This window comes from Saccopteryx leptura, chromosome 2, assembly GCF_036850995.1.
Source record: "Saccopteryx leptura isolate mSacLep1 chromosome 2, mSacLep1_pri_phased_curated, whole genome shotgun sequence".
NCBI classification, from domain to species: Eukaryota; Metazoa; Chordata; class Mammalia; order Chiroptera; family Emballonuridae; genus Saccopteryx; species Saccopteryx leptura.
Window position 1 is genome coordinate 105,401,152 of NC_089504.1, and position 21,481 is coordinate 105,422,632.

General features: G+C 34.6%; 1 protein-coding gene across 9 annotated transcripts in view; it reads left to right on the forward strand.

Moving 5' to 3' along the window:
• The window catches only part of PPFIA2 (PTPRF interacting protein alpha 2), a 505,851-nt gene that overhangs the window by 115,647 nt on the left and 368,723 nt on the right, over positions 1-21,481 (forward strand). For 6 of the 9 annotated variants that reach the window (XM_066368469.1, XM_066368476.1, XM_066368471.1 and 3 more), the window contains one exon: positions 1,839-1,892. The exons of the other annotated variants lie outside the window; for them this stretch is intronic. In XM_066368469.1, the coding sequence (XP_066224566.1) occupies positions 1,839-1,892 (54 nt within the window). The remainder of the gene's footprint in view (positions 1-1,838; positions 1,893-21,481) is intronic. 9 annotated transcript variants of the gene reach the window in all.

Below are 21,481 nucleotides of genomic sequence, written 5' to 3' on the forward strand. Positions count from 1 at the left end.
TTTGAAACAATTTTTATAAGCCTTTTTAGAGCTAGAGTTGGGGAGGTGAAGGAAATATTCCTCAAAAGGGGTGCTAGATAAGAAAACATATTATATACAAGAAAACATATTATATACAATATGTCTATTCCAGAGGAGACAACTTTATAATTTTATTGGCAATCCTCCCTGTGACTTCTTGTTACTTATGGCCCAAATAAAATACACATGTGGGAATTCCTCACCCACTGAATTCCTTCATTCAAAGTCAGCTTCTTCAAATGGTAACTTTCGTCCCACCAGTCTTTCCTTTTCCCCTGCTCTGCCTTTCAATTTTTCTTCACATGCTCATATAAGCTCCATATTCCTTAAGGTTCCCCATTTTTGAAATAACTAGAGAAATGATGTGATTAAGTCCCAAGTGAACTACTAGCATAAACCTTCTTAATGATATCAAGATATTGTTGGCTTTTTCTTTGATCATAGATATCTAATATTCTTTTCTTTCTATCTTTACTCAGTTATCTTTCATATTTAATTTTTTACTACAATGATATTTCCTCAGGTTCCTCAGCCCATACAAGAAGTGACCAGTGTCACATGAAAGTAACTTTTTAGCTAATAGTATAACTCTTCAATGTAGCTCCAAAATCTTATCCAGCAGCCTCTGAGCGACTTTTTTTTTTTTTAATTTTGGAGGTGTGGGAATATGATTTAAGAAATTAAAACAGTTGCAGACATTAAAATCCTCAGAAATTTTACTTGAAAATCTGGAAGTTTAGCATCTTATAAAAGAGTCATATGATTAGTAACCCTGGAACCAAAGCCCTTACAATGATCAGGCTGAGTGGTAGCGGTCCCTGTAAACAGTACACATGCCCTTCCGTTTGTCACATCACTCATTTCTCCATCTGTGGAAACTTTGACAGTTATAATCATTACTCAGGCATGATCCTCTGTGGTTACTGATTCAAGATTAGAAATTGAACCTTGTAAAAGAATAGCTAATCTATCCATATCCATTAATATATATAGTTTTAGTTGAGAGAGACAGAGTGAGAGAGACAGACAGGGACAGATAGACAGGAAGGGAGAGAGATGAGAAGCATCGACTCAGAGTTGTGGCACCTTAGTTGTTCATTGATTGTATTCTTATATGTATCTTTCCCCGGGGGCTTCAGCTGAGCCAGTGACCCCTTGTTCAAGCCAGCGACCTTGTACTTAAGCCAGTGACCTTGGGCTTCATGTTAACGATCTTTGGGTTCAAGCTAGTGACCATGGGGTCATGTCTCTGATCGTATGCTCAAGCATGTGACCTTGGGGTTTTGAACCTGGGTCCTCTGCATCCCAGGCTGATGCTCTGTCCACTGAGCCACTGCCTGGTCAAGCCATATCCATTCATTTTTTAATCTATGTAGAATAACAGTGTGGACTGTAAGTAATCAAAAAAGTTCCTTAGGTTCAGCATTTTACATGGGATTAATATTCTTGAAAATAATATATTAAATTGCAATTTCATTAAATTTTCCCTTTTCTGCACTTACTTCAACTTCTTAGAGAACAAAACATCTGCTCTCCCACCTAGAGCCACTTTCTTTGCATATTTTGGGAATAATTAGTCTATGTATATTTTTTGTTTTTACAGATTGTACAGAGTTGGAGAAAATCATCTGAATTTTTAGATTCAGGCTATTTGCATAGCATAGCATTTGTATAGCAAGGTGGTCTAAAAATAAAACAAAGCAAATATAGCCGAGTGCCCTAAGTTTGTAGCTTAAAGAAAATATTACACTGTGGGACTGGGAAATTCTCCATGCCATTGAGTAGCATTTTACAATCAACACCTCTCCCCTTTTCAGGATATCGAATCCCTAACAGGATGTCTGACTGGTTCTAAAGGGGCTGATCCACCGGTAAGTTAGCATCTTCATTAAATTTAACTATTGACAGATTGAATTATGTACACACCGGGTCACCAGCCAGTTACTTGTATACAATTTGCCATGTAGGTAACTTTTTGAAATATATAGCTATTGCAGTAACTAACACAAAAGTGTAAACTTGCTTTATGGTGTCATTTGGTATTTTAAAAGTTTTAGTAACTCATAAAATTCTTCTCTATACATTGACTCAACAAAATAAGAATAAAATCTTCATTAAAATATGTAAATACTTTTATATTCTACTAATGGGCTATGCCAAAAGTTAAAACCTTTTGGAACTTGACACTTGATCATTCTATCTATCAGTGTATGGTCTTGATTGCAATATATTTTCCAGTTACTGAGATAAATTGTGTTTTCAGCCCATTTAATCAACAGTATTGATTCTTGATATTGCTGTTTCTTTCCTCCTTTACCTAGGAAGCTTCTAGAAAAATTAGAAAAAGTGTTCAAAAGTTTTAGAGAATTATCATTTTTAAGCAATGGTCTAGTATTGGAGCATCTTGGTTCTTACTGTAATATCTGATTTCAGAAAACAATTAATGTATCATTTCTGTGATTTAACGTTTGGAGTACAAACATGAACCATGCTGTATGTCTGAAGTAGCAAAATTCATTTTATTTCAACAAATAGCTAATGCATTAATTTTTATCACTGTTTGCTTTTTGACGTACCATTGTGAGGTTTAATGTGGAACACACAGAACCCAATGTTTTCAATTGTTCACTATATTTCATCAAGGCATCCAGGTGACTTCACCTAATATCACAATAAAACACAAGTGAGGTGTTAAAAAAAATACCTTTCAATTGCAGCTTTTCTCTTCTGTCTTTCTCATGTGTCTCATGGTGTTATCTAATCTTTATGAAATTTTTTCTAAATAGGCTAGACAACATTTTTAGTTCTTTTTCTTCCTTTCATTGTCATAGTTGATTCAGAAATTTTAAAAATGCATTGTCTTCAGATAGCTGCTTATATTTAGTTTCTGAACCTATTAGATTGCAGTACAAGACAAGATGAAATGTAAGTCAGCTCCAGAAATATGTCCTGACAGGATTTATGGCAAACCTATATATAATGCTTATGTGATATAAATTTCACCCTACTGCTTTGCACAGTGTTTGTACAGGGCATCCAATTTTTATTAGAAAAGTAAATTCATGTCCTTCAAAATATCTTTCTCACCTGTTCATTGGTTCTAGAAAGATTTCTGCAATTAAGATCAATTGGTTTTAAAAGGATTTGTCTCTTGTTCAAAACAAAACTAAACACTTCCTTTCTGCAAGTGGTAATAAAACTTTTACCCATTATTTCAATGTTAAAATAACTTAGTTTATCATGTCATGTGAAGAAAGCATCTTTCCAGACATGAAAGATTGAGTGGGCATAAAACCTAGTTATAGAAATAAGCTCTTTGCAGGGGTAAATGGTCACACAAAGGCAAGATGGTGTCTTGAAGTCAAACTTAATCAACTTCATTACCATTAGCTAAATCTGAGGAGTATATGTATGTGTATGTATATTTAAACATATATATATATATATGCCTTTCTTCTTTAGACATAATTTATGGTATTATGAAAATAGAGGCTCTCTCTTGGCTATGTCCTGCTAAGATGAGGGGTATTTTATATTTCTGTGTACGTTTGCTGAAATTCAATGATTGTGCTTTCTTTATAACGTTTCATAGAGTGGTGAATATCATGCAAATTTCAGAGTACATAAGAGTTTAAGCAATCTGGTGTGGGCGGGTAAAATACATATAAATTTAGTGTCTTGCATTGTTAAAGAACAATCTGGAGTATATTACCACGAGCTGTGTAATAAAATAATTTTTAGTCCCCTCTAAGGTTATATAAAGTTATCTTAAGTATCAAGTTGAAATGATAATAGCATTCTAGAGTTACTTCAGTCATTTAAAATAAGACTTGTAATGAAGCTATTATTTTTGTCCTCAAGTTAGAAAACAAAGTCAGATTAAATTATACATAATCTAAATCTACTTGAAGTTTTATATTATTTTTTAAAATGCCTTTGCAATAGATCATCTTAATAATAATATGCGTTATCCATTTCTGAAGTTAATGTCTTTTGTATAAATATTTACAATATGTTTCTAAAGCCCTTCAATATGGAATCATTATTGGTAAGGAGTTAAAGGTTCTATAATTTTTACTCATCAAACAGGATATATAAAGTGCTGAATTTATGGTCTCTTATAAGGATGCATAGCTATAGACACATTTCTTTATCAGCATAATGAAATCTTAAATACATCTTCAAATGTAAATGTTATATTTAAAAATTGCAAATTTTTTTGTGGTTAGACATAAATATTATTCTTGAAGCAAAAGAAAATAGTGAATCTTGCATTTTTTTAATATAACAATGATGTTTAAAAGTTGTGTCACATTTTGCAAATGTCATTATAAATAAATTTTCATATCTAGTAAGAATAAATGTGAGGAATTCCAGAAATGTAGCTTGCATTACTATTTTTTTTAACAATAAATGCTAAGTAGGTATTTTAAAAATTCAAGTAGTCTCAGTTTTACTGCTAATAATAAAAGAATCATTCATGATTTTCAGGGGCAGCTAAAGAAATTTTCTAATGGCTTTCTTCTAAAAAGAATTTCAAAAACTATGTTTATAAATTCAGAAACTGAAAATTAGTTGCTGCAGCAAAAAAACTTGAGCTTTTTCTAAATCACATAGCTAACATAGAAAATAAATTCTTCTATCTGTGAGAAAAAATGTTTTCTGTTAAATGTTAACTTAGAATTTTATTTGAAAAATTGTATTAGATATTCTACATTTGGCATATCTTTTTCATTCACAAAATATGGATCACACATTAACTTCAGCAAAATAACATACATTTATATATAAATGTATAAAAGTAAAGGGAATGAGCCCTGGCTGGGTAGCTCAGTGCTTAGAGCATTGTCCCGATATGCCAAGGTCCTTGGTCAAAGTGCATATAAGAATCAACCAATGAATGCATAAATAAGTGGAACATCAAAGTGATGTTTCTTTCTGTCTCCTTTCCTCTCTCTAAAATCAATAATTTAAAAAATTAAGGGAATGAAAATAGATAAAAATCTATTGAAATCTAAAGGGTTTTAAATACAGTGTGTCCGTAAAGTCATGGTGCACTTTTGACAGGTCACAGGAAAGCAACAAAAGATGATAGAAATGTGAAATCTGCACCAAATAAAAGGAAAACCCTCCCAGTTTCTGTAGGATGATGTAGCAGCATGTGCGCATGCATAGATGATGACATAACACCGTGTATACAGTAGAGCAGCCCACGGCCATGCCAATCGAGATGTGGACGGTACAGAGGAAAGTTCAGTGTGTTCTGTGGCTTGCTAAATTCGAATCTGTGACCAAAGTGCAATGTGAATATCAGCGCATTTATAATGAAGCACCACCACATAGGGATAACATTACTTGGTGGGATAAGCAGTTGAAGGAAACCGGCAGTTTGGTGGAGAAACCCGTTCTGATAGGCCATCAGTCAGTGATGAGTCTGTAGAGGTTATACGGGATAACTACCTAAGGAGCCCTAAAAAATCTGTGCATGAGCCCACATTGAACTGCACTGAATAGGTATGAAACTGGGAGAGTTTTCCTTTTATTTGGTGCAGATTTCACATTTCTATCGTCTTTTGTTGCTTTTCTGTGACCGGTCAAAAGTGCACCATGACTTTATGAACACACTGTATTAAGTAGTACTTTAAAAAAATAAACCAATTTGCCATTGTGATTTAAATTTTAAATAATAACAATATTAAAATTTGAAAAGCTTGTGAACTCTAAGGCATCAGGAGTGTTCCACAAGATCACATTGTCTTCCAGCCTTTGGGAAGGCCAGAGTAAGGAGTAAACAACCTAGCTTCATATGGCCAAGAAAATTTTGGATATTGAAAAATTGGGCTTCAGAGCCTGAACACTCTTACTCAGCTGTACCAGCTGTACCTGGTGTCTGGAGAGCTGTAAGTATGCAGTTCTGTATGGAACCAGTAGTGTGACAGATTATTTTTCTGTCTTGAGCCGGTAAACCAAAGACATAGAAATGTTGGGCAACCCCAGGCCAGCAGCCAGGATTTGTTGCTGGCTGTGGGCTAGACTGAAGGTGGGATTTAGTAGCTTAGCTTGGCCGCAAATGTAAAATTTATTAATATGGACCCAAACAGACTACCATACACAGTGAGGGGATTTTCTCTTTTTTAAATTGTATTAAATTTATTGGGGTGACTTTGGTTAATAAGATTATATAAGTTTCAAGTGTACAATTCTATACTACATCTTTTGTATATTGCATTGTGTGTTCACCACCCAAAATCAAATTCTCCTTCTGTCACAATATATTTGACCCTTTTTACCTCTTCACTCTCCCCTTCCCCAAAACCCCTTTCCACTCTGGTAACCACCATAGTGTTGTTTGTATCTAGGAGTTTTAGTTTGTTTGTTGCTTTCTGTTCTATATTCTGCATAAGTGTGAAATCATAGAGTTCTTATCATTTTCTGAGGACTTATTTAACTTAGCATAATATTCTCAAGATTCATCCATGTTGTCTCAAGTGGCAATATTTTACCCTTTCTTATGGCTGAGTAGTATTCCATTGTACATATGTACAACATCTTTATACAATTATCTATTGAAGAATACTCAATTTCGCCCTGGCCGGTTGGCTCAGCGGTAGAGCGTCAGCCTGGCGTGTGGGGGACCTGGGTTCAATTCCCGGCCAGGGCACATAGGAGAAGCGCTCATTTGCTTCTCCACCCCTCCCCTCCTTCCTCTCTGTCTCTCTCTTCCCCTCCCGCAGCCAAGGCTCCATTGGAGCAAAGATGGCCCGGGCGCTGGGGATGGCTCCTTGGCCTCTGCCCCAGGCGCTAGAGTGGCTCTGGTCGCGGCAGAGCGACGCCCCAGAGGGGCAGAGCACCACCCCCTGGTGGGCAGAGCGTCGCCCCTGGTGGGCGTGCCGGGTGGATCCCGGTGGGGCGCATGCGGGAGTCTGTCTGACTGTCTCTCCCCATTTCCAGCTTCAGAAAAATACAAAAAAAAAAAAAAGAATACTCAATTTCTTCAACACCAGAAATAATGCTGCAGTGAACATAGTGGTACATATATCTTTACTATGAAATATTTTCAATATTTTTAGGCATATACTCAGATAAGAAATTGCTGGGTCCAATGATAGCTCTGTTCTTAATTTTTTGAGGAACCTACATACTCTTTTCTATAGAGGCTGTACCAGTTTACCTTTCTTTCAGCATTATATGAGGGTTCCATTTTCTCCACAACCTCTCCAACACTTGTTATTTCTAATACTTGATAAGGGATAATAGGGACTTTATAACATTCTGAGGTGTAAAGTGGTATCACACAGTGGTTTTGATTTCCATTTCTTTTTTTATAACTGATAGAGTTGAGCACCTTTTTATGTATCAGTTGGCTATTTTTGTGTCTTCTTGGGAGAGATGTCTGAAGAAACAATCAACAAAATAAATAATCCAATTAAAATGGGCAGAAGACCAAGTTTCTGTTTTAAATTTAGTTTAAGAAACATTCTGATTATTAAGTAGCTATTTTCTTATAATTTCTGATTTATTTTAAGGGTTAATAGAGACAAAAATCTAATAAGAAGCAACGAGGGCCAAATCATAGACTACATGAAACATTCATGAACACCTGGGTCTAATGTGGTAGTGTGATATTTCTGAGAGCTTTTTATCAGTGTTTGAATTAAGTTCACTTCATTGCCTCATCTGGAATTTATGGCAAGAATGATTTTAGGGCTATTCAGTTCTTCCCTTTTTCTACTTTGATGCCTTGAAGTAATAAGATATATTTGCTTTCTTTATAACTTGGTACTTTTAAATGTTTTAAGTTTCCTTTATCCAAATGCTAATGGTTCTCTTTATTTCTAAAGTGTGGTTAAAAAACTATTCCCTATCTAATTCCTGTCCTTAGGCTTGATATGTACACTGTCTTGAACATTCTCTAGCTCTATTAATTTTTTTCCCCACTGAGGAACCAGAATTGTACATTCCATATTTTTGTACTTTCTGTTCTCATTTTAATGGTCTTCCTGATGGTTCATAGCAATTTGAGTAAACACTCCACAGAACTCTTAAATCAAATTTAATTTCCTGAGGGTGCTATTTACACCAGGTTATATATTTTTCAAATTTATATGATCTTAGAATTTAAAAATCTCCTAAACCTATTTCAATTTGACTTTTTTTTTTTTTAAAAATGCCAATGTTCTACTCATCTACTTCAAAAGATAAGGAAATAAAAAGTTAATCTGTCTATTAGTGGCCTGAAAGATTAAATGTGAGATAAAAATTGTATTCAGTGGCTATAGAAAACAATTTCAAGGTTCTTAATTATAAGAGAAGTGGTGGAATAATAGCCAAGATAGAACAAAAAATTGAGAGACAATTATTTTAAATAGAGAAAATTTGAGTGCATTGAGACATGTAGAAAGCATGTGTGGAGGGAGAAGTTACAGAGGAAAGAGAAGGTAACTAGTAGAGCACGAGATGAGGCAGAAAGGGTTGGACTCCAGGCATGTTGTATAAATAGCGCAATGCCTCTTCCAAGTTGAAATGAGGGTAGGAAAAAGGATAAAATTGATGCAAACATATTTGTAAGTAGGGATCTTACAAAGTTGAGAGTTTCCATTTAATGGCTTCTAATTTCAAAGTTAAAAAGTGAATTCCCTGATGGTGGCAGCAGAGGTGAGAGGATCAGGTATTTCAGGAATATGGAGATTTATTTAATATCATGGATTGTAGGAGAACTAGGTCTCCATCAATGGATTAGTGGCAAGTATTTGGGGTCCACTTATGGTTGTAAGCAGTGAAATTGTAGCGGTTATAAATTACTCAAAGTTTTTTCTTCTTTTCTTTTCTATAAGATGCTCTGTAACTCAGGTGTGGTGGAAGGGGAGAATGCCTGCAGCCATTTTGGTTTCAAGGGGTTGTTCTGCTAGACTGTTGCTATGGAAGGCCAATAGGACAAGATACCAGAATATTTTTTGGCAAGTACTGTATGTTGTTAAGTCTGAGATTAAGAATTGCAGTGAAGATAGGAAAGGATTGATGAGGCAGAAGATTCAAGTCTGAATAAATTTGAAAAACAGGAGCAGTGGTTCCATCTTCGTAATTTATCCATAATTCAACCGATTCTCACCACCACTACAAAACAATCACTCTGATCAAATGTACCATCATTTCTCATGTGTCCAAGCAGTAAACCAAACAGAATAAATTTCTTAAAGTGTAAGTAAGATTATATCACATCTAAGCTTAAATCTCTGTTCTTACATACCATATTTTCCCATGTTTAAGATGCTCCCATGTATAAGATGCACCTTAATTTTGGGGCCTGAAATTTGAAAAAAAAATTACATAAAGTTATTGAACTCAAGTTTTATTCACCATAAAATTCATACAACTCCTTATCACTGTCAGAGCTCCCATCCATTATCTTGTCCTCATCTGTATCTGATGACGAATCACTGTCTTCAACAATGAGCACAAAAACAAGCACAAAAATGTGGGAAATGCAAGTAAAAAAACTACAACCATTGTATAAGATGCACTCAGCTTTTAGATCCCAAATTTTTTGAAAAAGGTGTGTTGGTGTGTCTTATACATGGGGAAATGTGGTATAGATAGATAGATAGATAGATAGATGTGTATATGTATATATGTATGAATATATGTGTGTGTGTGTATATATCTATCTATCTATATATATCTATATAGATAGATAGATACCCCCATTGTCCACAGAGTAGTTTCTAAAGCCCTTCATGACTTTTTTCCTTATAATGCCCCTGGAAACTCATCTCCTTCCTTCTGTTCCTAGCTCATTTCACTTTGGTTGCACTAACAATTTTGCTGATCTTTTACCCAGGCAAGCACTTGCTATTATTCCTTCTGCTTGCCATGTTTTCTCCAGAAATACTCCAATGGCTCACTTTCTTTAGTTCTCTGTTTCAATGCTATTTTAGTTGAGCATCTATGAACACTCAGTATTCCTTTTTCTGCTCCTGTGTGTTTATTGTTTGTTTTATTTTACTATAACATAAACTTCATTTGATTAGGAGATTTGTCTTTTTTTGTTCACTATTACATTCCAAAGGTCTAAAATAATACCTGTTTTATGAGTTCTTAACGTATATTTGCTGAGTGAATGAATGAGAACAAATATTCTTAAGCACATGATATATGTGATCATATTTATGTGTTTAATATCATAACACTAGCAGAGTACTACATGAAGAAAGAGATTGAAACTGTTATAATATCTCTGTAATGAGATTGCATGATGTACTTCAGACTACGATAGTGGTAGTAAGAATTAAAATTTCAGAGAATAGAAATCTTATAAGAACACTATTAATAGAATTTTATGGTGGCGAAAAATAGGATTCAAGGATAATGTCAAATATTGGCCACTGGGAAAATATAAAAACAGCAATATAAAATCAGAAAGATAAAGTTTTGATACTGAATATCATTATGATATACTGTATATTCATATATACTGTAATTATAATATACTATATATTACATATATGTATATACTATATATGCAGTATATACTGTATATTATATATACTGTATATCATGATATAGTATATATTCATTATGTTTAATATCACTAGATATCAGCCTCTTGAAAACAAAAATATCTGTTTAATTTATAACTGCATCCTTAATGCTCTGAACAGTCCAAGCACTTAGTAAGCCTTCAATAAAAATTTAATGAGCAAATGAATGAACCAAGCATGATAATACTAAAAAGTATTCAGATGGAAAAAATGTGAATGAACTATTGCATAAACTTTAATAAATAAGAAAGTAATAAATGTGAAACGGAACTTCCATTGTTGATTAAGAATCCTACTTAAAGACTGAAAGCATAGTTCCATTAATAATAATGGAACAGTCCCACAATAATATCCCTACATTCTATGGAGAAGTGTTAGATATACTCACCACAGACTTAGTAAGTAATAATTGTAGTAGTAACAGTCCTGCAAGTATAAATCAACACCTTTTGTCTCTCTAAAACAAAACCAATAAGGACCTATTACTGGAGTTTCAGCTGGTACGGAATCCTGCAGCATTTTTACTTGTGCAGGAGAAAAAGATGTGCTTCTCCAGGCCCAATGAGATGAACCCAAAGCAGTGACTCATAGAAGGTCTCTGTGTCTGGATATTTTTTCAGCAGCTAAAACAGCATGTGATTCTGTGGAATAGATGTGAAGGCAAAAATAAATTGATATATATATCCCTTAGAATTTGGGGGCATGCATAAAACTGAATCAGATGTTCCTATATGCCAATGCAGATAGAGAATAGGAAAGACATCATTTTAATTAATTTACTAATACTTTAATTTGTCAGAATAGGTGCTTAAAATATCAGTGGCATGAATATTTAGTCAAAATAATGAAAGATTGTTCATATGCAGGAATTTTATCATGAGAGAAATGTGATGCTTAGCATGTATGGTACCAAAATATCTGCTTGGTTGGTCCTTTTCTGCTCGTTAAGGCAGTGGTTCTCAAAGTGTGCACCAGGGTGTACTGGTGTGCCTTAGAAGATTTCCAGGTGCGCCCTATGGTATTCCAGAGAAATATGTGCCTGTTGGGGACCAAAAAAACCAACAGGATTTTTGGAGTTTAGATTTCTGGGGGACAGAGGTGTGGTAATTGGCTGTAAGCTGACAGTCTGCCCAACTCCCCACCTCACTTGCCTGATTAGGTTACAAAAGGCTGTTAAGTTGTGTGCTGGATTGTTTACACTGCCCCCCATGTTCCCTGGAAAGACTGGAGGCAAGTTTCTTCTATCCTTTGTTTGGTGTAAAGATAAGATGATATGTACGGTGGGGGTTTTCTGCACTTGGTAAAATTCTTGGGTTGCCTTGGAAACATGATCAAAGATCTCATTGATTTTCTAATGGCCCACTTTGCCCTATAAATAAAGCAAGATATGGTTTTTGGGCATACTTTGTTCATGCCAGCAGCAATTACAGGGCCCTACCAACCTTATATTTTCTTAATTCCATGTATTTTCTTAATTCCACACCATTCCCTCTTGGGACCTAGAATTACTAGCTGCTCTGGTTAAAGGCATATGCCCAGATATAAAAATAAAAATAGTTACTCTATTATATCATTTCATTATAGAAATACTGCTCTTTTTGTTAATACATCATTATTATATTTATTATTAACACATCATTATATTATTTTTAGATAAATACATCCAAATAAAATGGATAGATTTCTCAAAAAGAAGCATGATATTGAAGAATCCAATTCTGGAGGTGAGCAAAAGTTAAGTGTAAATAAAATAGAACTTGAAGGCTGACAGGCTGAATTTAATTTATAGCATTTTCTATCACTTAACACTGAACATGATTGGACTAGAAACCCATTCATGGAAGCTTCAAGTGATTTTAGTTTAACATTAACAGAAGAAGAAGAACTGGCAGCTATATCCACTGATCGTGGATTGATGATTAAATATAAGGAATTGTCTCTTGAAGCCTTTTGGATTTCTATAAAAGAGAATATGTGGCAATATCTAAAAAGCTTTGAACATTTTACTACAATTTTCAACATCCTATTTATTTGAATTAGGATTTTCTACCCTCAAAACAATTAGAGTAAAAAGAGAGGAATTCTTCAATGTATTGATGAGGAAATGAGAGTTTGCCTTTCAAATATATGCCCAAACATTGAAGAAATCACTAGACACATCAGGCTCATGTCTCTCATAAACACAAGAATGGAAAAACTTAACACATTCGTGCTGGGACCTGCCGAATTTACTTAATCTTACTAAGAATGTATCTATATATATAAAAAGGTAACTTTTTGTCATTTTTTAACACCTCTTTTTTATGAATTCTAAAAAGCATAACAAAAAATGTAACATAAAATGTTTTTTAATATCAGAATAAATCTAATTTTGTCATATTTATTTTGTTTATTACCATAAAAGCTGCTTGGACTTTTTTTTCTTTAATATTTGATTTAATTATTATAACATATTTCTCAGAAATTTGTATATAGTGGCCTACAATTGTAGAATTTTAAATCTGACGATTTCAAAAAGTTTGAGAACCACTTCATTAAGGTATTACTTATTAGAGCTATTTAGGCATCTATATTTCAAAACAATTACATGTCTTAATTGGAGGGCATGCTAGAATGTGGGTTTCTATATTCAAAGGTTTAAATCATGTTAAATATGAAAGTGAGCAAAGAGATATGAATCATAGGCTAACACCTGAAAGTCGGGTGTGGAATAACCCTAAAAGTAGGAAGCATTATTGATACCAGTCAGTATATTATTTCATTGATGATTTAATATGATTGGAAATATTTTAGAAATAATTTTTCCAATATGAGTCAAGTTGTTTGGCAAGCTCAGAGTAATAAAACAACTTTTTATTGGAAATAGGTTTGTACTTATTACTTACTATTAATTTTTAATCAATCAATAAAAATAAAGATACTTGAAATTTTTCAAAGGGAAATTATTATGTTAATAAAAAAGGACAATTAAGTAAAATAAATCAAGGATGTACATTAATTCAAAGATATATTATTTTTGTTAATAATAAAACACTAAAACATATATATATATATATTAAGGTATACTTAGTTTTTTCTTCATGTAATTAAAACTTCAATTTGAATTATTTTCATTTATTTCTCTTTGCTCCCTAAAATACCTATCATAATTCTGATAAAAAATAATATAATTTCACCAGACCAGGCGGTATGCAGTGGATAGAGCATGGGCATGGGATGCTGAGGGCCCAGGTTCAGAACCCCAAGTTCGCAGACTTAAGAACAGGCTTACCAGCTTGATTGTGAGAACATAGACATGACCCCATAGTCTCTTTTTTGAGCCCAAAGGTCACTGGCTTGAAGCCCAAGGTTGCTGGCTTGAGTCCAAGGTCAATGGCTTGAGCAAGGGGTCACTGGCTCTGCTGGAGCCCCCAGATCAAGGCACATATAAGGAAGCAATCAATAAACAATTAAGATTCCACAACAAAGAATTGATGCTTCTTATCTTTCTCCCTTCCTGTTTGACTATTCCTGTCTGTTCCCATCTCTCTCTCTCCCTAAAAAAAAATATATATATTTAATATAATTTCATCTGGAGCTATTGCACATACTTGTATTTTGTTCCTTCTTCTGTCTTTCCTATTTCTGTTTAATTTTATTATACATAAATGTATTTGTATATGTGTATTTATACATATGTAGCATATATAAACACATAAATATATAAAACTTATATAATAGGTATACACAAATATATGATATGTATTTTCTTTTACAAAAAAGGACAGATAAGCCTGACCTGTGGTGGCACAGTGGATAAAGCATTGACCTGGAATGCTGAGGTCGCCGGTTCAAAACCCTGGGCTTGCCTGGTCAGGGCACATATGGGAGTTGATGCTTCCAGCTCCTCCCCACCTTCTCTTTCTGTCTTTCTTTCCTCTTTCTCTCCCTCTCTGTCTCTCTCCTCTCGAAAATGAATAATAATAAAAAAAAGGACAGATAGTTTAGTCTCTTGAGTCCTTGACTAAACAAAAGTGTGGTTTCTAATTAGACTGTTCTTGTTTAACACAATAAAGTAGGACCATTTTTATTCTTGATCAAATATGTGTATAATTTATTATGTTTATCTGAAAAAACAGATGGGTGAATACAACTGTTTACATATAATTTGCTCATTAAAATGTTAAAAATATAAAGTAAAAACAAAGGCTTATTTAGAAAGCATATTTGTAATACTGTGTACCCAGTATTATTTAAGGCATTTTAGAAAAAGTAAAAGATAACAACTCACTGCTATAGATATTTGTACTCTAACTGGTTAACATTTGTTTCTTTTAAAAACATCCATAAAGGTGAGAACGGGTATATAGGTAAATACATTTTTTTTTCTTATTAAGTGAGAGTTGAGGAGGCAGAGACAGACTCCTGCATGTGGAATCCACCCAAGCAAGCCCCCTACCAGGCCATGCTCTCCCCATCCTACCACTGCTCTGTTGCTTGGCGACCGAACTATTTTAGCGCCTGAGGCAAGGCCATCCTCAGCACCTGTCATCAACTTTGCTTGAACCATTCCAGCTATGGCTGTGGGAGGAGAGCGTGGAGTAAGGGTGTAGAAGCAGTTGGTCACGTCTGTGTGCCCTGATCTGGAATCCAACCCAGGACTTCCACATGCCTGGCTGATGCTTTACCACTGAAACAACCAGCCAGGGCCAATATGTTTTTTTTACAGGGAAATAATGATGGTAAGAATATTTGAGGGAGATTTTATTATATTCTGGGAAGACTTATTTTAAAGGATGAATGTTGATTCAGGTCTTGAAGAACTAATTTGCATCAAATTAAGATCTTTGTTTTTGAATACAAGGAAATCAGGGGTCTTTCTTTTCTGGGTATCGAAAAGTAATTCAGTGCTATAGGATTTAGCCACTAATAAAACTGGCTTCTGCCACTCATTTGCAATACATCTGTTTAAAATTAATTGCTAAAGTTATTTAGAATATAAAGTTAAAACTAGTTATTAGATATTCTTTTAAAAGCGTATATGCTCCCCACCCAGGAAGCCCTAGAAACACTCCATGTACTTTTGCCGCTTAACCGCTAAACTCTTTTTCATAAGCCTCAGTGAGTCTAAGTTTCCAGTGGTTCTTGCACCCTCTGAGGGTCTGATGGGCAAGCCCAGCATAGCTTGAGGCAACAGGACAGCCACAGATGTGGGGCTACTGATCCTAATGAAGTAATTGATGCTTATTTCCTTTGGCAAGATGAGAAAGTTTTCTGAGAATTTGAACATAATTTATTCTGATGAATTTAAAACTGTAGAGAAACAGAGAAATTTCTAGGAAAATATACTTCAACCAAATTAACACAATAAATGAGTAATAAAGTAAATATTTTACTTTGCCCTGGCTGGTTGGCTCAGTGTCAGTGTCAATGTTAGCCTGGAGTGTGGATGTCCTAGGTTCTATAACCAGTTAGGGCACACAGAAGAAGCAACCTTCTGCTTCTCCATCCCTCCCTCTCCGTTTTCTCTCTTTCTTTCTCTTTCTCCTCCCCCCCCCCCCCCAGTCATGGCTCAATTGGTTCATAGCATTAGCCCAGGAACTAATGATGACTTCATGGAGCCTCTGCCTCAGGCACTAAAAATAGCTCAGTTGCAAGCATGGCCCTAGATGGGCAGTGCATCAGCTCCAGATGGGGGTTGCCAGATAGATCCTGGTCAGGGTGCATGTGAAAGTCTGTCTCTCTGTCTCCCTTCCTCTCACATGAAAAAGAAAAAAAATTTTTTTTCTCTCTAAAAAATGGAATAATTTAAAATCTTCTCATAAAGACAATTCTAGGAGCTGGTGGCTTCACCAATGAACTCTACAATCATTTAAGGAAGGAATTATACTAACTAAAATCTCTAAAAGACAATTAAAGAGAAGCACTTCCCAAGTTGTTTTACAAGTTTCATTAGTTCTTTATTGCTGTGTAACAAATTACTACAACTTTTGAAACTTAAAGCAACATACTTATTACCTGAGTTTCTATGAAACATAAAGTGTGAGAATAGTTTAGATGGGTCCTCTACTCAGATTTTAATTGGCTGCAGTGAAGGTGTGGGCTAGACTGTATATATTCATTTACTGTATGTATATATATATAAATATATATAAATATATATGCGAACAAACAAACTTACATATTATATATACATACATGTGTAATAATTGGAATGACATCTGGTTGCCTTTACCATATTTTATCTACTATAGTTAGAAGCAAATCACATGAACATGAAGACTACCTCTGTCTGATAAATGAGGCCAACTTAATTTAAAATTTTTAAATTTTATTTAGAAAATTAAATTTAATGCACCCCCATGTTCATTGCAAAAAATTTTAAATTTAATTAAAAATTAAATTTAATTAAAATTAAATTTTTTAATGTAAAAAAATTAAAAAATTTTAAACTTTAATGTAATGTATACAATTCAATGACTATAACTTACTGTGTTAATAGAGAAAAATCATATTATCTACATAAATGTAGAAAAAATATAGGTAAAAACTTGGCATGTATAATGACATACTTTTATATCACATACTGGTCATATGATGATTGAAATCATGTAATAATTTAATATCACTATATATTGATACAATAATCATTTTTAAAGGTAATCTTATACATCCTAGAAATAGAAGTGAACTTCCTTATTAGTTTGTTAGTCAATGTCATTATTTTATCCAAATATTTATTAGCTAACATTTGCCAGGAGCTCAACTGTTTTCTGTGTTCATGTGCACTCATGAGGATCTCTTCCTTGAAAAAATTGGCAGCTCTCTATATGCATTCACTATACAGAGAAGATTACTTGATACTTATTAAATTACTTATACATCAAAGTATTTATACATCAAAAGTACACACAAAATACAGTAGTCTACACTGATCAAAATATATAGCTAAATTTATTTCTTTTTAATAATATTTTTTCCTTTTATTTTTATCTCTTTCATTTCTTCCTTTTTATTTAAATAAATATAACAACTCTTCCAGATTTTTCCTTTTTAGTAGCTGGATTTGTATCTAATTTTCAAAATTCATTGAACATAATTATTTCCTTTTAATGAGCTTATCATATGAGCTTATTTTTTGGCCGACCATACTAAATTGGTAAGATTAAAAATCTTTAAGGAAATGTGACTTTAACCTTAGTCTGAATTTTTAAAACTAAAAAGAAGATGGATTATAAGTAAATTATGTAATACATCATACTTCCTGCATGTTAGGAGTATGAAAATTTTGCAAAAGTGAATATATTTATACATATTACAATTGTTATAGAATAAAGTATAAAAAAGTGTTACACTCATATAGGAAGATAACCGGCACCAGAATTAAAATGTAAAAAGAAATATTCTTTTATTTTGCTATGCTATACAGAACTTTAATTCAAAAACAAATCACCAAAATGCATACAGTTTTACTAATAATCAGGTAGGGATTTATGTTAGCATCGTTTTAAAATATTGATACATGCATGGAACTTGTTCCTTGTGTATGTTTGTTAACATCAGGACTTAATATCTCTTATCTTAAAAAAATCAGGTATAAAACAGTCTTTACCTGGTTTTGTTTTTGTATCAAGCTAAAGTGTACAGTTGACATCCTGGAACATATGGTAAGAATCCCTTTCTTTCCCTTCCTTCCTTTCTTTCTTCCTTCCTCCTTTAAAATTCTTACTTAAGGATCAATTTCCTTTGGAGCACTAAATCAGCTCTTTGGGTTGGGTTTTTATGGCAGTCTTGATTTGCTTATTGAAACTAGATGATGTTGGATGTCACAAAAAACACAGGAAGAATGCCATGTTCTAGCCCTTAAGAAAGGTAATTCTAAAATTGTCAAGGAAGTAAGTTCACATTTTTCAATGCTATTCAAACAATTTAAAATATTTATTTAGACATGAAGGGTTTCCATTTTTAAGATATATAGTAAGAAAGGTTGCTGCAGATACTCAAAGTTTTATTTATATTAATACTGAAGACATGCCAAGAATTCCAATGTACTTTGTTTATAAAGTGTAACTATAAAATTACAGGTTTTGCTAATGTGTATGAAAGTTTTTATTTAGATATCACATTGAGGAAGATATCATAACCAGTCATCTCACTCTCATTGTTTGCTGTCAAGGTTGGATTTAATAGGAATGACTGAGAGGACCACTTTCCTTCCTTTTCTCTTTTTAAGATGCTATTTATTACCTCTGGCAAGCTATGGGGTGTGTGTGTGTGTGTGTGTGTGTGTGTGTGTGTGTGTGTGTGCATTTAAGCCAAAAAAATAGTTCTTTTTTGCTCATCCTATCAGAGAACTCTATAATTCTTACACTCCAATTAACAGACTGACAGTTTTGTGTATTTTTTAGAATATTAGAGATATTTTTCTCAACAGCTCATATAATAAGAAGTGTCATTTGCCTTGTGCCTTCCTTTTCCTTTTCCCTTGTTTTCTCATATTGTAACATTGATACCTATTTAGATTTACAGGTGTTTTGTTCATTTTCTTTTTTCCTCACTTATACTCTGCATTCTTCCAATGATTTATTCTTCTTATCCATTCCTTAAATATTCCAGTTGTTTCTTGCTAATTTTCTTTGGAGTACATGCCATGACACAATTAAACTAAGACACATTACCGTGTCTTTAAATGATCACACACAAACACATGCTATCATATGTGTTTTTCTTTTATATTTATATTTGCAATGTATATATCTATATTTATCAATATATCATATGCTACATTTAAAAGATGCCACTGAAATTATACACATCTGGTATGAAGGAACAATGGGGAAATTATTATTAAGAGTGGAAGAAAATGTCAGAAAAGCTCTTCCTGAGGAAATGACTTAAAAAATGAATGATTTGATGAATAGATAATGAATGATCTGTGCAGATTTAATAGTTAAGTGGTGTCCACCCCAAATTCGTCTTCATCCAGAACCCTGGAATGTGACCTTATTTGAAAACACGGTCTGTGTAGATGCAATTAGTTTAGAATCTTGAGATGAAATCATCCTGGATTTAGATGGGCTTTAAATCTAATGAATAGAATGAAATATGAAAATGGAGACAGATTGGAGTCATGGAAAAGAGTGCAAAGATTGCTAAGAACTACCAGAAGCTAGGATGAAGGCATGAAGCAGATTCTCCCTCAGAGTTTTTGAGAAGAGCCAAACAGACCTGGCAACTTGATTTCAGACTTCTGGCATCCAGAATTATGAATGAATTAATTTCTGTCTGAAAGTTCCAACATTTGAACAACTTGCATTTCTCCATTTCACTGTGTCTGGTTCTATAGGCCTTCATTTTTCCTTTTACATGTCTGTGTCTCTCTTCTTCTTTCCATAAATGGTCACCTGTCTTTATCAGGCTATTAACTTTTGGAGTTGAGTTGGTAGGTAGTAGTTGAATTGACTTGAGCTTTAATGACACTTACAGTGCAATACAGCCTTAACATTCCTCTCTTTATGAACTGCACCTATGTCATATTTTGTGAGTTTTGCAATGCCAGAGGGTTTGTCTAAGTGTTCCTGTTTCACCCTCAACTTTCAGAAGACTCTGCATGCACATGCTACAAAAGGCATGGGGTGAAGTCTCTCTTTTGCTTTCTCTAACAATAAACTACTTGTTAATTGTTACTCATTACAAGGCTCATGGTAGGAGTCAGGGGGAGAAGAGACTAGGACTCCATAGTTCTATTTCTCCAGCTTCAGCCTTAAATAGACTCTGTGCACCAAACCTCAAGTCTTGGCCATTCTCCATTTTCCTGCCTTTTCCAAGCATATGTAGTTTTCTACCTTTTCTCCAAGACAGATCTCTGTCTTGAATCAGTGGGTGCTTCACAAGCTAGTCTCCTACCCTTCTTTTATTTATTTATTTATTTATTTATTTATTTATTTATTTATTTTTGTATTTTTCTGAAGCTGGAAACGGGGAGAGACAGTCAGACAGACTCCCGCATGCGCCCGACCGGGATCCACCCGGCACGCCCACCAGGGGCGCCGCTCTGCCCACCAGGGGGCGATGCTCTGCCCCTCCGGGGCGTCGCTGTGCGGCGACCAGAGCCACTCTAGCGCCTGGGGCAGAGACCAAGGAGCCATCCCCAGCGCCCGTGCCATCTTTGCTCCAATGGAGCCTCGCTGCGGGAGGGGAAGAGAGAGACAGAGAGGAAGGAGGGGGGGTGGGGGGTGGAGAAGCAAATGGGCGCTTCTCCTGTGTGCCCTGGCCGGGAATCGAACCCGGGTCCCCCGCACGCCAGGCCGACGCTCTACCGCTGAGCCAACCGGCCAGGGCTTGCCCTTCTTTTATAGCAGTAGACCTCTTGTATTTGTGTCATTGAAGAATCCTGGGTTTCTCGATCCTCTTCCAATAGCAGATTTATTTTTTAACCTTTGGGAGTTCTGGTTAGAGTAAGTGGATTTCTATTCCACTCCCAGTAGCAACTGACCTGGGCTTGGGAGTAAGAAGTGAGAGGACTCTCTGTGCTCTCTCTAGTGGCAGCCAACCTTTGCCTGGGACTTATGGAAGGGTTTCTGTCCACTCTCAGAGAGATGACATTTCTTATCAAGGCAGGACCAGATGATAGATGCTAGAAGCATTCTTGCCCTTACCTCAGTTGCAAATATCTTTGTGTCTTTGCATTACTATCCCCAAGCAGTAGCGGAGTACATCTTGTAAAAGAGCTGTTAGTCAAGCAGGTTAGACTCCTTTGGGAATTCCTCAGGGATTCTGATCTCCCATAATAGCCCACACTAAGCTTTTAAGAATTCATTAAAATGTGAATTTATTTCTTACCTACTTTTATGGCTGCTTTCACTTGTATCCCATGTTCTGACAATAATTAAAAGGTTTGTGTATCCTGGCTTTCCTCAGAGGAGCTTGTCAACCTTGGGAAC